Raw genomic sequence first — 14701 nt, 5'->3', positions numbered from 1 at the left:
AACAGTGCTTGTATAAAAATTCACACAAAGTTTGCTAGAGAGCATACAATTTCCAAAAATGTCCTGGGTTTTTGTTACATTCAGTTTTCTAAGGACGCACTCAAATCAATGGTAAAATGCAGACATTATGCGGTATTTCATTATCTTTGGTAAAACTATTCTCGTTATTTTGTCTCCTCACAGTATTAACTCTGATATCCACTTTGTGCAGGGTCTGCTTTCACTAGGATGTCAGAAAAACATTAAGGCTGGATCTACACGAGGCAAGTATTTCCAAATGGTATGAACGGCCCTGGGCCCCCACCTCCACTCCGCACTCCTACCCACACAGCCAGGCAGGGTGCGAGATCTCATGAGGGGTCTCGAGACCCCACTGCAACTGGACAAGAAGCCAACATTGCAGGGTGCAGGGGTGGGGTGGGGTGGAAACCGAGGCCATCTCTGTAGGAACCCAAGTGGCCGTGCTGTGGTGTGGGCAGGCCAGTGACTCTTACCATTTAAACAGTGAATTCTTTCACCACTAAGTAGATCCCATAGGTTGGTGGATGATTGCTGCAGATGTGGTAACCCCTCCAACCCAAACATAAAAAGAAAGGAAGATCTGGGGCCAACACCGAAGGGAGAGGGGCACACTATCGCCCATGACACTAGACACGACTTTATTCCCTGTCAAATGTTTGTGGTCATGTAGACACAGCCCAAGTGGACTGAAGCAGGATTAGAACACTTAGTACATTCATGACTACCTTCATACATTCTTTTAAACTTACTAACAGAGAGAACGAGGGACACTACCAGCTACCGTGACTTGCTAATTTTCCTTAACATCAGAATGTGTCTGTGCTAATTCTTTAGTCCTCCAGATACACGGGGGAAAAAAACAAAAACAAGTAAAAAAAAAAAATGAAGAATTTGGAATGGGAAGGGGAAGGGATTTACCAACACATTTTACGGAAAATATTAAATTTTGAAAAAGTAAGTATTTTGTACTTCTATTGCTTCATGTAAAAAACTGCCCTGGGGCCCGCCGGTATGGCCAGAGAACTGAGGAGGCCATACAGACAGACGCAGGACCTGCAGGTACTTCCTGATGAGACAGTCCGGAGGGACAGGAAACAGCTCCCAGAGTGTGTCCACCTTTCTTCACTAAAAGGGACTCTAAGATTTGGGGGTGCGGTGGTGGGGGGCGGGGTGGGGGGGAGGCCCTACGCAGGAAAGGTATTAAGGAAACCACCAAAACGCAGTTTCCAAAAACTGAACATGCTCTAGGTTGTGAAGAAACACATCTCATCCCTAGAACGTGTTGATTTTTCTAACATGGGGAGACAGGACTTATTATTAATAAAATGATTGTGCTTCTGAAGTTATAGGGTCGTAGTCCACCCTCTAGAAAGCAGGGCAATTTTCACATGGCTTGGAATCCTCTCGGACACATCCTAGAGACCAGGACAAATCCCACGGCACTCTCCAACCCACAGGGCCAGCGGGCGAGAGCGCCACTGCCATCTTTGGGTAGGCCGTGCGCAGGGGCACGCACATGCGTGTGTGTGTTGGAGAGACTAAGGCATAGAGAAAGGCCCAAGTGAGGGGGAAAAAGTGAGTTTCCTGGCTGCTCTAGTCCCTTCTTTCCAGGCACAAAGAGGCTGAGCTCATTGCTCATGTAGGTCCCCTTCATCCCACTTAAGTTTTTTAGATAGAAGAAATGTGTGTGCACATGTGCGTGGGTGTGGCTGTATGTGAGAGTCATTATGTCCCTGTGCATTTCTAAATTTCAATAATTTGGGTCTGCAGTTTCAACAGAAATAATCTGTAAATGGCATTTAAAAACAAATTTACTGGGGCGCCTGGGTGGCTCAGTGAGTTAAGCCGCTGCCTTCGGCTCAGGTCATGATCTCAGAGTCCTGGGATCGAGCCCCACATCGGGCTCTCTGCTCAGCAGGGAGCCTGCTTCCTCCTCTCTCTCTGCCTGCCTCTCTGCCTGCTTGTGACCTCTGTCTGTCAAATAAATAAATAAAATCTTAAAAAAAAAAAAAAAAAAAAACAAATTTACTAAAATCAGACTGGCAACTTTACATTGCTCAAAATCCTGTCATTAAAAAAAAAAAAGCCCTCTGGGTACAGGCAAAATTATGTCATATAGCCACCAGAACTAAAGTCCTTATCAGTTGTATAGAGAAAATTCACAGATTGTTTCTATTATTTCTGCATCTTAAGGTAGCAAACATTAAGCCACTAGATTATTAACTCTGCAACGTTCCACAAGGGTTTTGGGACCACCCTTTGTGATTAAGTTCATTTTCCAAGTTTCTGGTATAATGTATTTGATTTGGGTGACACTGTTTCCCTTTCCTCTTAGGGCTTTGGAACCCAAGGTCAGGTGGGTAAAAGAATATCGTTTTTCAGAACTTTACCTCTGGGGAATTTCCTGATTGATGTCTCGGAGAATTTGCCACTGGCGGTGTGACCTTCCCAACCAGTGAGGAAAGAAGATATGTCTTACTCTGAGGCCAGGGGACTGGCCAGAGACATAGGGTAACAGAGCTTCTGGGGGTCTGAGATGACAGCTGAGTGGACTCTGGGAGGGGACAGGGGAGCCCCATTTGAACGACCTGTGACCTTCCAATGCCAGGTATCCCCAAGAGGGCCCGAGGCCTGGGCTTGCCCTGAGGAACAAGGATGCGCTACTGACAGGAGGGGCTTGCACTGAGGTGTGGGGGGAAGCCACCAGACAGCTCCCAAAACCCGGGTGTTGCACAAAAACACACACGGAAAGTAAACAGATTTGGTGAGCCCAGAAGGGGCCCATCCTTAAATCAAACAAGAAGCCAAATAGTCACACACACTCTTTTCCAAGGAAATGTGTCTGCCCCTCCAAAGAGCATCCTTGTGGAGAGAGGGAAGGGGGCAGTGGAAGGACACAGCTCAAACTGACACTGCGTACGTGTTTCCACGTCTACCTACATTCATATCATCATCATCATCATCCAGTGTTCTCATCTACAGAGAGCGGGCACAGCATTCTACCAACACGGCCCGGGGAACAGGCCAGGTCGCGAGGGCAGGCCCCCTCCTCAGCACCACAGCGGAAGGTAGGGTGCAACCACCGAGGCAAAGGAGGTCACACTTCTCCATCCCCTCGACTGCCATCCGAGGGGCATCTTGATTCTTCCAAAGTCATATGTAAAAGACAAGGTCAGTAAAATTGGTCTCTATGCCACCTGAAGTTATTATTAGCCATCATGCAGGAACGTGGCATTTCTAAAAATTTCATAAATCTGAAACCATCTTTAAAAAAAGTCCCAGCAACCGAAGGCATCTTACAGTACTTTGTTTCAAATATTTAAAAGATAGTTTTTTTTTTTAAGTAAAATGGCCCCCAAAGAGCCCAATGATTTTTTTTTCTTAAAAAGGGTTTCTCTTTAATTAAAAAAATGGATAAAAATGGAAGATGTAAAATGTGGGAAGAGGAACAAGAGAGTCGCTGACTATGCATTTGGAGTTGCAGGGGGTGGGGCGGTGGATGGAGAGACACGGCCAAGGAGAGAAGGGCCGGCTCCCGAGGCCTCTCCGCTCCCCCGGATTCTGGCCGCACCCTGGGGACACGGGACTCAAAGTCGCGAGGAGGAGACACAAACGTGAAGCTTCTGTCCCTCCTGTGTCCACGTGTGCAAACCGAGCGAGCCCCTCCCCGCCGCGTAAGGTGCGCGTCTGCGGACGCCCCTGGTGCGTTCGGAGAGCACGCACAGTCCCTGGGGGCACCCAGCCGTCACTTCTCCACCTTCTTGGCCTTCTTCAGGATGTCGCATTTCTTCCTGTTGGGGCGGCGGCACCGCTCGTCGATGCTCGGGATGCACTCGTAGTGCCACACCTCCTCCATCTTCTCCACCGGGTACACGGCCTCCACGTAGTGGCGGATGAGCCGCAGCCGCGTGGGGTCCAGCTGCTTCTTGTTGCAGGCGCCGGAGTGGTTGTACTGCAGCCGGAGGTTCTCGGCCGTGAAGAGTTCCGGGAAGAGCCTGACCAGGAGCCGCGCGGCGAAGTTGCCCACCGACAGGCTCTGCTGCACGATCTCGCGCACCTCCTTGTCCGACAGCAGGTACGGCGGAGGCACCGGGAAGTCGGGCGAGGGGACCACCAGCTCGTCCAGGGGGATCTTGCAGAAGTCCTTGCTGCTCCTTTCGGGGGGCAGCGGGGGCCCCTCGAACTCCTCTCGGAACCGCTCGGGGTTGACGGCGTAGCTCGTCAGGTCCCTGCACTCGGGGCCCGGCACGTGCACCTTGCGCTGCTGCTGGTAGGAGCGCCGCTGCTCCGTGTCGCGGCGCCGGCAGCGCTCGTCCAGCTTGCCCACGAACTCCAGCGTCCAGACGCGGTCGTTCTTGGCGCGCGGGTAGAGCAGCTGCACGTAGTGGCGGATGAGCTTGATGCGGGACGGGTCCAGCTGCTTCTTGCCCAGGGAGCCGCTGCAGTTGTACTGCTTGCGCAGGTTCTCGTGCGTGAAGAGCTCGGGGAAGAGGTGCACCAGCAGGCGCGAGGCGAAGTTGCCGATGGACAGACTGCTCTCGTAGATGCTGCGCAGCTGCTCCTTGCTGAGCAGGCACTCCGTGCCCGGCACCTCGAAGTCGGGCTGCGGGATCTCCAGCTTGTCGAAGTCGATGGGCACCAGCCAGATCTTCTTGGACCGCCGGCCCGGCCGCTCGCCCTCGAAGCTGTCTTCCACCTTGACCACGGAGATGTCGTCGGGCAGGCTGGAGGAGTCATAGCAGTCGTCGCGCGCCGGCTCACCCTCACTGCCCCCGTCCAGCGCCAGGCCCTCGAGCTCGTCGTTGAGGCGCTGGGCGCACTGCTGCAGCCAGGCCTCCTCCTCCTGCACGTCAGGGAAGTAGATCTCCGTGTAGTTGCGGATGATCCGCAGCCGCTGCGGGTCCAGCTCCTGCTTGCCGCCGTCCCCGTAGCAGCTGTACTGCTCACCCAGCTTCCGGTGGTCGAAGAGCTCGGGGAAGAGCCGGTGCAGGAGGAAGACGGCGAACTCGCCAGGGGAGGAGGCTTCGTCCAGGAACTCGGTGAGGTCCTGCGTGTCCACCACGTGGTCTGAGGCGATGGTGCTGCTCCGGTCCAGGGACAGGGCCTCCTCCTGGTCCTTGTTGTCCAGGAAGTGGCTGGCATCTACCTGCTCCGCCTCGAAGAAGCTGGCCACCTGGCCGCTGGGCTGGCTGTCCTCCATCTCCCGCTGCGCCCAGAAGCGGCTAAAGAAGTCGTTTAGCTGCGGCAGACACTCGGCCTGCCACACAGCCGTGTCCCTCACCGACGGGTAGTAGACCTCCACATAGTCGCGGATAAGCTGCAGGTGCAGCGACTCCAGCTTGCGCTTGGCTGCAAAGCCGCATGCGCTGCAGCCGCGGGAGAAGTCCACATCGCTGAAGAGCTCGGGGAAGAGCTGCACCAGCAGGCGGCAGGCCAGGTCGCCACCCGACAGGCTCTGGTCCACGATCTGCTTGAGCTCCGCCGCCGTGAGCTGGTACTCGGGGGGCGGCTGGAACTTGGCCACCAGCTCAGTGGGGCTCACCTGTTTCTTAATACGGCTCACCTCCAGGGAGAGCAGGTCCACCTTGCTGTGCAGCTGAGACATGTTGGATGAGAGTGTGTTAAGCATATAGAACATCTTCTGGATCAGAAAGTAGATGTTGGGGTCCCCGTCGGCAGTGGCTGCCGCCCCGGTGCTGCCGCAGTCCCGCTTCTGCGGCTCATTCAGGAGCCGCAGGGGTGAGGGGCTGTTGCTGGAGTTGGCCTTGTCAAAGAGCTCATACGTGCCCAGCAGGTCACCAGCGGGAGGGTTCTTCTTCTCCATGATCTTGTGTGAGATGCCGTACAGGGGCTTCTTGTAGGACGGGGTGCTCATGTCGCCGCAGGGCTCCTCCTCGCCAGGCCATGTGGAGCCCAGGTTCTTGCCCCTGCCGGCCTGCTCCCCATTGCCCTGGCAGGGCGAGCTGTTCTCACGGTTCCGCATGCCTGCGAGGAGGGCCTGGAAAACAGACAGTGTGTTAGGCTCTGATTTACTACACGATGCGTGGGTCCGACCCCCCCCCCCCCCCCGGACGTGCGTGAGGAACCACTTCCCTCACCCTGTCTCACCCTGCCCAGCCAGGAAGGCACAGCTGACACAGCCCTACATGCCCGCACAGAGCAGCTCCCTCCTCCTAGTCCCTGATGGAGGCTCTGGCTCAGGCCCTGAGGTGAGACATGGGGAGCACAGAACGGGGGTCTGCGGCAACTCTACCACTGCCCAGCGTGACCTCTTATCTCAGACTGCGAAAGGGGTGGCCCAGAAGGTCCCAGATCCCATGCAGCTGTGGGCTGCACAGGGTGACGGGGTCTGCAGGTTTCTGAGTTGCCATCTCCTGCTGGCCCTGCAGCCTTTCTCAAAGAGCTGCAGGAGACAATTAAGCCCCAGTGTCTTAAGGCAGCCACTGCACGGAATGCATTCACGCCTCTCCCACCCACCTACAAAGCTACCTGCCCTGTACCCTCTGCCTTGCTCCACAAAGGGCGGTGAGAGAATTAAGCTCTACACACTCATTTCAGGGACTATCTCCTCAGCTCACCCAAGGAATGGCACGCACACTGTGCAAGTCCATTCTGCTGGACCCCTCCCCACCAGGGCAAGCTCGAGATCCCCTTTAAAGACCCCAAAGCTTGAGTCCCAGCTCCACCACCAGATAGCCACCAACCCCGGCCAACTGAGAACCCAAAGTTCTCAGTGCTTTCACCAGTGGTTTCCCCTGTCGCCAGGCCCTGAACATTTTATGTATATAAGGACAAGAGATTTGTAACCCAGGCTCAAAGGGAACCCAATAGAAAAAAAAAATCATCTGTTCAGCAGATGATGCTGGAACAACTAGATATACACACACAAAACCACACAACCCCAATGCCCATCCTCTGTGTGCCATGTAAAGAAATGAACTCAAAATGCATTGTGGGGGCACCTGAGTGGCTCAGTCATTGGGTGTCTGCCTTCCGCTCAGGTCATGGTCTCAGGGTCCTGGGATTGAGCCCCGAATTGGGCTCTCTGCTCTGCAGGGAGCCTGCTTCCCCCTCTCTCTCTGCCTGCCTCTCTGCCTACTTGTGATCTTTTTCTCTGTGTCAAATAAATAAATAAAATGTGTTTTTAAAAGGAAAAAAAAATGCATTGTGGATGTAAATATAAAACCTGACTTAAATTTTAACACTTCTAGAAGAAAACTAAGAGAAATTCCTTATGACCTTGGCTTGGGCAAACATTTCTTAGTTATGACACCACAAGCATAATCCGTAAGAGAAAAAAATAGACAGGGGCACCTGGGTGGATCAGTCGGTTAGGCGTCCGCCTTCCACCCAGGTCACGATCACAGGGTCCTCAGAGCGGGTCCTGCATCCAGGTCCCTGCTCCTACCCCTCCCTCTGCCTGCCGCTCCCCACCCGTGCTCTCTCCCTCTTGCTATCGATCTCTGTCAAAATAAATAAGTATATAAAAAGGAGATGCTTATTAGTACCACTTATTAGGCCACTGGGGGATACCTCACCATCCCTACCAGAATGTGTACACGTGAAAAGACGATACCCAGTGCTGGAGATGTGAAGGCATCAAAACTCACACACACTGCTGGTGGGGCTATAGAATGGTGTAACCACTCTGGAAAACAGCTGGTAGTTTCTTAAAAAGTTACATATACACAGACTATATAATCCTGGTATTCCATGCTTAGATATTTATCTACCAAGCAAACTGAAAGCACATGATCCTACAAAGACTTACACACCAATGCTCACAGGAGTCCCAACTGTAAATGGCCCAAACTGGAAACAACCCAAAATGTTATCAGCAAGTATACAGACAAACTGTCCTATATGCATACAATGGAGTATTACTCAGCAACAGAACAGATACAGTACTCACGATGAGTCTAAAACAATTATGCTAGCAGAAACCAAACAAAAGAGGCCCTACGATAGGATTCCACTCATAGAAATTTCTAGAAAATACAAACATCGATAGGGTGGGGACCTGGGGGTGGAGGAAGGAGGCAAAGGGGCACATGCAAACTTTATGGTAGTTGGTGATTCGTGTTATCTCGATCGTGGTGATGCCCTCCTGATACACACAGATGTCAGAGCTTCTCAGATACTGTGCCATTCCTTTCATCTCAGACCCAACTTCGTAAGGCTGGTTTTTACAAATGTTAAACTTGACCCAAGCCCTCCCTGGAATTTATTTTTTGAGGGTTTAATTAAGCAGAAAAGCTAACTGGTGAGCGCGGGTGGGCCTCAGGGGAAGGAACACACAGGGCCGAAGCACAAAGTATTTGCTCTTACTGACAGGCGTGTGCCCCAGGCAACTGCAGAATCAGGAGGAACAACGCGCCTCCTTGGGATACTTGCACACCCGCGGAGAATACGGTTGGTGGAAGGTGGCCAAGGCTAGTGCTTCTGAAACTCCAATCTATGTATGAATCACCTGGGATCTTGTTAGAATGCAGATTCTGGTCCCTGGGCCACATTTCTTTTCTTTTAACTTAGTTTCTTTCATTCATTTCTTTTAGTAATTTCAACAACCAGTGTGCGCCTCGAACTCCCAACCCTGAGATCGAGAGCTGCATACTCTTCTGACTGAGCCAGCCTGGCACCCCCGGGGCCTGCCGTTCTAACAAGCTCCCAGGTGCTGTGGGTCCTCTCTGAGTGGCCAAGGCCTGGAAGACAGCACCTGCTCTCAGTTTGCCTCATCTCAACCGGCCTCAGGCAGATTCAATGTCACCTGTAAGTGTTCAGATAATGAATGCCGGCAGAAAACAGTATGTGACGAGTTTTTCTCATGTAGCCTAAAAAAGGGCAGGGAGAAGACAAACTCAAGAGGCCCTATTTATGAGGGCAGGTGAGTAACACATGGGTTCAGGTGAAAACAGAGCATGAGGCCACATTAACATACATGACTTTGATCTTTTTTAACCACCCACAGGTTATATTTCATTTTATATTCTAAATTAATGAATTACTTCCTGGACCCTCTCTTTTAAATAATGGAAAAATCTGACTCACATAGAGGGAGGTTAATTTTTCTCCTGCCTCTCTGTTGATAAGAACCATGCGTAAGAAGAGCTACTTTACTCCATAAGTACCTGAAGGTACTTTTTAACGATCCCACAGAGCTGGCCAATACTTTCCTCAGGGTTTGTTTGTATAAGCTGATGACTGTTGAGAGGCGGCCCCTGGCCCTCCTCCCCTGCTCCTCCTCCTGGGCACTCGCTTCTCAAGGACGGAGCACCAGGGGCCCGCTGACCTGGGGGGAGCCTAGCGCAGATGGCCTGCCACCAGACCCTCCCCCTCCTGGGGTCTCCTCACCCGGCCGTGTCCTCATCATCACACTGCAGAATTGCTCCCATGATGTGACCGGGTCATTCCTGAGTCTAGCCCCACCCAGGACCTTGCACAGTGCCTGGGACACAGACCTGCTCAATGAACGTGTCCGCCAGACTCCTGGATGGCTAAAGCAGGGCACGGCGTTTGGCCATTCTCAAACCTATGCTTGAGAAAGAGGAGCTGCTCAGACAGGACACCAACTTTATGAATAACATGTCTGTTGAGAGGTATAAAAGCGTGGGTAAGATCTTAGCTCACTCAGCCTGTCTTCTGTGACCTTGGCCAAATCAAATGGTTTTTCATGCTTCGGCTTCTAGAAACTCAGGGATAAATAATGGTAGGTCTCACAGGGTAGTTATGAAGACTTAATGAGATAATGTGCAGAAAGCACTGAGCCCTGTCTGAATCATAGTAAGTGCTTAATAAATATTCACTGTTAGAATATAATTATTATTACTATTCCCAAGCCAGTGCAGAGGTAATACAGGGGGGCCTTTTATTAAACTAGCTGTAAAGATGACTCTCAGCCAGTAAACAAATGGAGGACCTCCCTGCACTGCCTCAGGGTAAGTCACTCCCAGAAGGCACTTCGAGGTCAGTTTTGCCCTCATGGCTGGGGGCAGGGGAGGGGTATGGGCCAACCCCGCTGAAGGTGTGGTTTTAAGCTCTTTACAGGTCTTTTGTTCTGCTACCAGACAGAAAGCAGAGGATTATGAAGGGAGGGAGGCTCACACACTAGCGCACACACACACACACCTCAGAAACTTGAGAAAGGAGGGGATGGAGATGAAAATCTTTATCCCAACACGGTATGGAACTATGGATTGTGACCTATTAGTAAATGATGAAGATGATTTGGTGGGTCATAACCAGCATAAGAAGAAAGAAAGAAGGGAAGGCAGAAGAAGGAAAAGAGGCAGGGAGAAGGGAATAGCAGGGTGCACTGCATATAGCAAGTAAGCTTGGGAAAGTTCTGTTGCTCTGTGCTTGCATACAAATCCATATACGTGAGCTGTAGTTCTAGCTGTTATAAGTTGTTATAACTACCGCTGTGGGTCACTGCTGAAAAGCACTGCCGTAGGGGGCACCTGGATGGCTCAGTCAGTTAAGCTTCTGCCTTTAGCTCAGGTCATGGGCCCCAGGTCCTAGAATCAAACCCTGCATCAAGCTCCCTGCTCAGCGGGGCGCCTGTTTCCCCCCCTCCCTCTGCCCCCCAACTCCTGCTTGCTCTAATAGATAAGTAAAATCTTAAAAGCACTGCCCTGGGGCACCTGGGTGGCTCAGTGGGTTAAAGCCTCTGCCTTCGGCTCAGGTCATGACCCAGAGTCCTGGGATGGAGCCCCCACATCTGGCTCTCTGCTTGGCGAGGAGCCTGCTTCCCTTCCTCTCTCTCTGCCTGCCTCTCTGCCTACCTGTGATCTCCGTCTGTCAAATAAATAAATAAAAATCTTAAAAAAAAAAACAAAAACCTATCATGCTTTAAACAAAAAACACTGCCCTAATAAATTCCAAGTGTCTTACTTGCTAATTCCTGTAGGCTGTAAATTAAATTTTAGCAAGTATTCACCATTAAGTTCAATTACACCGAAATAATTTTGCATGTCCTGTGGATCATGAGATTGCCATGATGTTCTGTATTTTCATTCCTCAAATATAGAGGAATTTGAGTTTCTAATGGCAGTCATTAAAAAAATGATAAATACATTGGGAGTTATTTTAGAACAAGGGTCTTTGCCTTATAAGTGATCCCACTAATACATCATAAAATAAGATTCTGTGCAGAGGTCACTAGAAACTCACATGCAAGGCAGCAAAAGTACCGCGTTCTAGAGAGCACGATGCCCTCCTTAACACCCGGTATGGAGTGTAAGTCCAGAGAACGTTTTCTGGTTCAATTGTCTCAACACCAGTAACGAAGAGAAGTCACTGCGCTCCCCCACATTCCTCCGGCAGGCGGAAGGCCAGGGTATATCAGAACTGGAAATCCCCTCTATAACTCTCACTGTTCAGGATCATTAATAAAAATATTTCAGTTTCTACTAAGCACATTAGAAACACTGCCATCAAATAGAAACGGTTTTGGCTAACTTGCTGGAAGAAAAAATTAAGTTAGAGTCCCAGCAGAGGGCAACATTCCTCACTCCCAGAGACCTTAGATACACCATGCAACACAAAACACAACACGAGCCCCAAAGAGAAGGTTCTCAGATAGCCCCACACTGGTGTCCTGTCAACTCCGTGTTCCAATTAATTCCACAAACGCTGCCAAGGCGACAACGGGCTGGCTACGTTTGCTGCTGCTGATAAAAATCTCTGCTCAGCTGTCTAGGAGTATCAAGAAATCTTTAAATCTGTGCTACTTGGCACGGGGTTGTCTGGCTGACGCCGTTCCCAGTTCTCTAAGGCTCATCTTCCAGCCATATGGGAACTCTGCCGCAGGGCTCCGGCTCGCCAGTGCCAGCCTCTGTCCTGGACTCGGTCGGGGCATTTCAGATCCCCGCTAGCACCCTCAGACTCAAGAGGGAATGCCCCACCTCTCGCTGGGGGACAGGAACACAAAGAGGCTGATGTTGGGCTGATGTGAGGATAAGGCGACCATGGAGGGCAGATTCCACAGGTCCGTGCCCAGCTGCGTCTCAGGGACGGGGTCGCCATGGAGACGCTTCAAGCATTAAACATCTTCTCAGGGGCTTCAAATCCAAGCAGTCCCAGGAGGCAGGTTGGCCAATGACGAGTGGCTAACCGGGGCCCAGAAGAGTCAGCAGACTAGAGCACCCGCGGAGCAGAACGCCTTCCAGAGGGAGAGAGGGTGGAGAATGCGTGCGGCCTCCAGGCCAGACCCTAGGAGTCGGCTCCCTGGGGGCTCCCACATCAGTGATCAAGCCAGTGGCGGCGCTTACCTTCTTCATTCTCAACAGAATGTTTCTCTCCATCATCGCCAGCATCCCATGACCTGCTACGGTTAGCAACAAGGTCTGGAAGAGCTCTCCGCCACCACGCAGACCCAGGGAGCGAACAGGATGGGATGCCTGACATCTGGGAGGCTCTGGGGACCCAGGGAAGGAGCTAGACCATCCCCCCGACCTCATGGTTTCTACCCCTTGGGTCATCCTTACGCTGTTCCCGGATGTAGAAACTGCTGTGGGGCCTGAAGGAAGAAGCTGGGAGACAGAGCAATTACACTGGAGAAGACACAAACTGTCCGGGCAGGACATCTTCAAAGACTTCTCCCCACATCTTACACCCCCGCAGCCCTCAGGGCCCCCGGCACGGTGGGTAACTGCACAGCCTCACACCGAGCAGGCTCGGGAGCACTACCTTCCCTGAGCCTCGTTACGGTGGGAATGGCACAGCACCTATCCGCCGCGGCTGTGACATAAATTACTGTGACTCTCCAGCTGGTACCACAGCCATGGCCACTGAGGAGGTGTTCAGAGTGTTTGCACCACATGAGGGAGAGGACATTTCTATTCTCCAGTTGGAAAAACAAAACACAGTGACACTTTAGAATTAAAAACAAACAAAGAAGCGAAAAGCCCCAGGAGAACAAGGCTAACTCCTGCCTGGCACACGGATCTTGAAAGTCGCCCCCAATTCCGCAAATAAAAAGATGATTACCAATAAAAATGCTGGCTACTCACCTCCCACATCTGCTGTATTTGGCTATGAAGCCCTTTCCAGGGGAGGTGCCAAGTAAGTCTTTATACAGCCTTTTGTTAGGTTTTCTGAGGGAGGTTCTGTGTGTCTTCTAAGTACTGTACTCAGTGTCACCATGAACACGTCGTCAGCACTGATGGGAGCTGGAACCTGACGTACCTTTGCCATCAGGCCAACCACGCAAATCCCACCCCCACCCTTCATCCTCCTCCCCGGTCCTCGGGCTTCGGGGAGAAGAGGCAAGGCGGTCTAGGCTCCGGCTTGCATGGTTTTCAGAATCAAGGACACTCAGCCCGGGGTGTCCTAAAGGGTGTTGGATGGTCTCCCTCGGCAATGCCATGCCCTTTCCGTTCTGATGCACGCAGAGGGAGGCAGGAGAATGCTGACCTCGAAGGGTGGGAAATGGAGATGGAGATGGAGAACGGCCAGGCGGTTCTGAGGGCTGATGCGGGGCAGGCCCTGGGCGGGGCTCCCTCACACACAAGAAACCGACGAGAGGAGCAGAATTCGCTCTCATCACCACGGAGGAACTTGAGAGTCTGGGAGGCCACGGAATTGGCCCAGGGCCCCGTGGTGAACTCTCCGCATCGGACTCCCAGGTTAACGATTTCCTGTTCCTCCGGGCTGGATCAGAGACTGTGGGGCTCGCCTCCCCAGGAGCTGGGAGTGAGGGATCCAGTCCCTCCTGATACTCTGCACCAGGAACAAGGCTGCCCCCTGGCATCCTGGTGCTTTAACTTCTATGCGGAAGGGACTCATCTGTCTGGTGGGAGCTGTTAACTCTCTTGTCACTGGTTTGTCATTTGGACTGAATAAGGAATGGTGCCCTTTGTCAAGTCGACACCCCGTCACTGCTCATGAACTTCCTTTCCACTTTTTTGGATGATCTCTTGTTTCGGCCTCCTGGCTCCTCTTGTCTCACTCTGGTAAAAAAAAAAAAGCTGCATATGTGGTCGTCCCCTCCAGTCCCCCACCCCCACTCTCACCCCTGCTGCCTTATCTGTTAAGAAGGATCAGAAAAAATTCAGGGGGAGGGGCGCCTGGGTGGCTCAGTGGGTTAAAGCCTCTGCCTTCCGCTCAGGTCATGATCCCAGGGTCTTGGGATGGAGCCCCTCTCTGCTCGGCGGGGCGCCTGCTTCCCTCTATCTCTCTCTACCTGCCTCTCTGCCTACTTGTGATCCCTGTCTGTCAAATAAAATAAAATAAAATAAAATTAAATTAAATTAAATTAAATTCAGGGGGAGAAGAATAAAGGGCTACTCACTATGTTGAAAAATCAACATGGGGCACCTGGGTGGCTCAGTCATTAAAAAAGTCTGCCTCTGGCTCATGGGATCGAGCCCCACATGGGGCTCCCTGCTCAGCGGGAAGCCCGCTCCTCCCTCTCCCACTCCACCTGCTTGTGTTCCCTCTCTCACTGTGTCTCTGTCAAATAAATAAAAATCTTAAAAAAATATATCAACATATACTATAATTTCATAAAACTGATGGATTGTTCTAAAATCCCAAGGGTACTGAGGCTATTGATTTACTGACACATCAACTTCCACAGACTTTTAAAAGGAAATACTGCCTTGAATTCACTCAACACCGTTCTCCAAGGAGCTCCAGAATTTCAAAAGGTTCATACTTCTATTCTTTTTATGGAACAGGA

The 14701-nt window shown here is 51.6% G+C and overlaps 1 protein-coding gene across 2 annotated transcripts; it reads right to left on the bottom strand.

The window, feature by feature from the left end:
• Positions 1 to 3392: 3392 nt before the first annotated feature.
• BEND3 (BEN domain containing 3) lies at positions 3393 to 13534 on the bottom strand. 2 transcript variants are annotated; one of them, XM_082751219.1, is made up of 2 exons: positions 13435 to 13534; positions 3393 to 6019 (listed from the first exon to the last, which is right to left on the bottom strand). In XM_082751219.1, the coding sequence occupies exon 2, from the start codon at positions 6002 to 6004 to the stop codon at positions 3767 to 3769; it is 2238 nt and encodes a 745-aa protein (XP_082607345.1). In that variant the 5' UTR covers positions 6005 to 6019; positions 13435 to 13534; the 3' UTR covers positions 3393 to 3766. The 2 variants fall into 2 exon arrangements, with proteins under 2 accessions (XP_082607345.1, XP_082607344.1); XM_082751218.1 differs by lacking the exon at positions 13435 to 13534 and adding an exon at positions 13032 to 13083.
• Positions 13535 to 14701: the final 1167 nt, after the last annotated feature.

Source organism: Mustela nivalis, assembly GCF_964662115.1.
Source record: "Mustela nivalis genome assembly, contig: HAP1_SCAFFOLD_2728, whole genome shotgun sequence".
Classification (NCBI taxonomy): Eukaryota; Metazoa; Chordata; class Mammalia; order Carnivora; family Mustelidae; genus Mustela; species Mustela nivalis.
The sequence above is the reverse complement of the archived record's forward strand: the minus strand, read 5'-3'. Positions and strand labels throughout refer to the sequence as shown.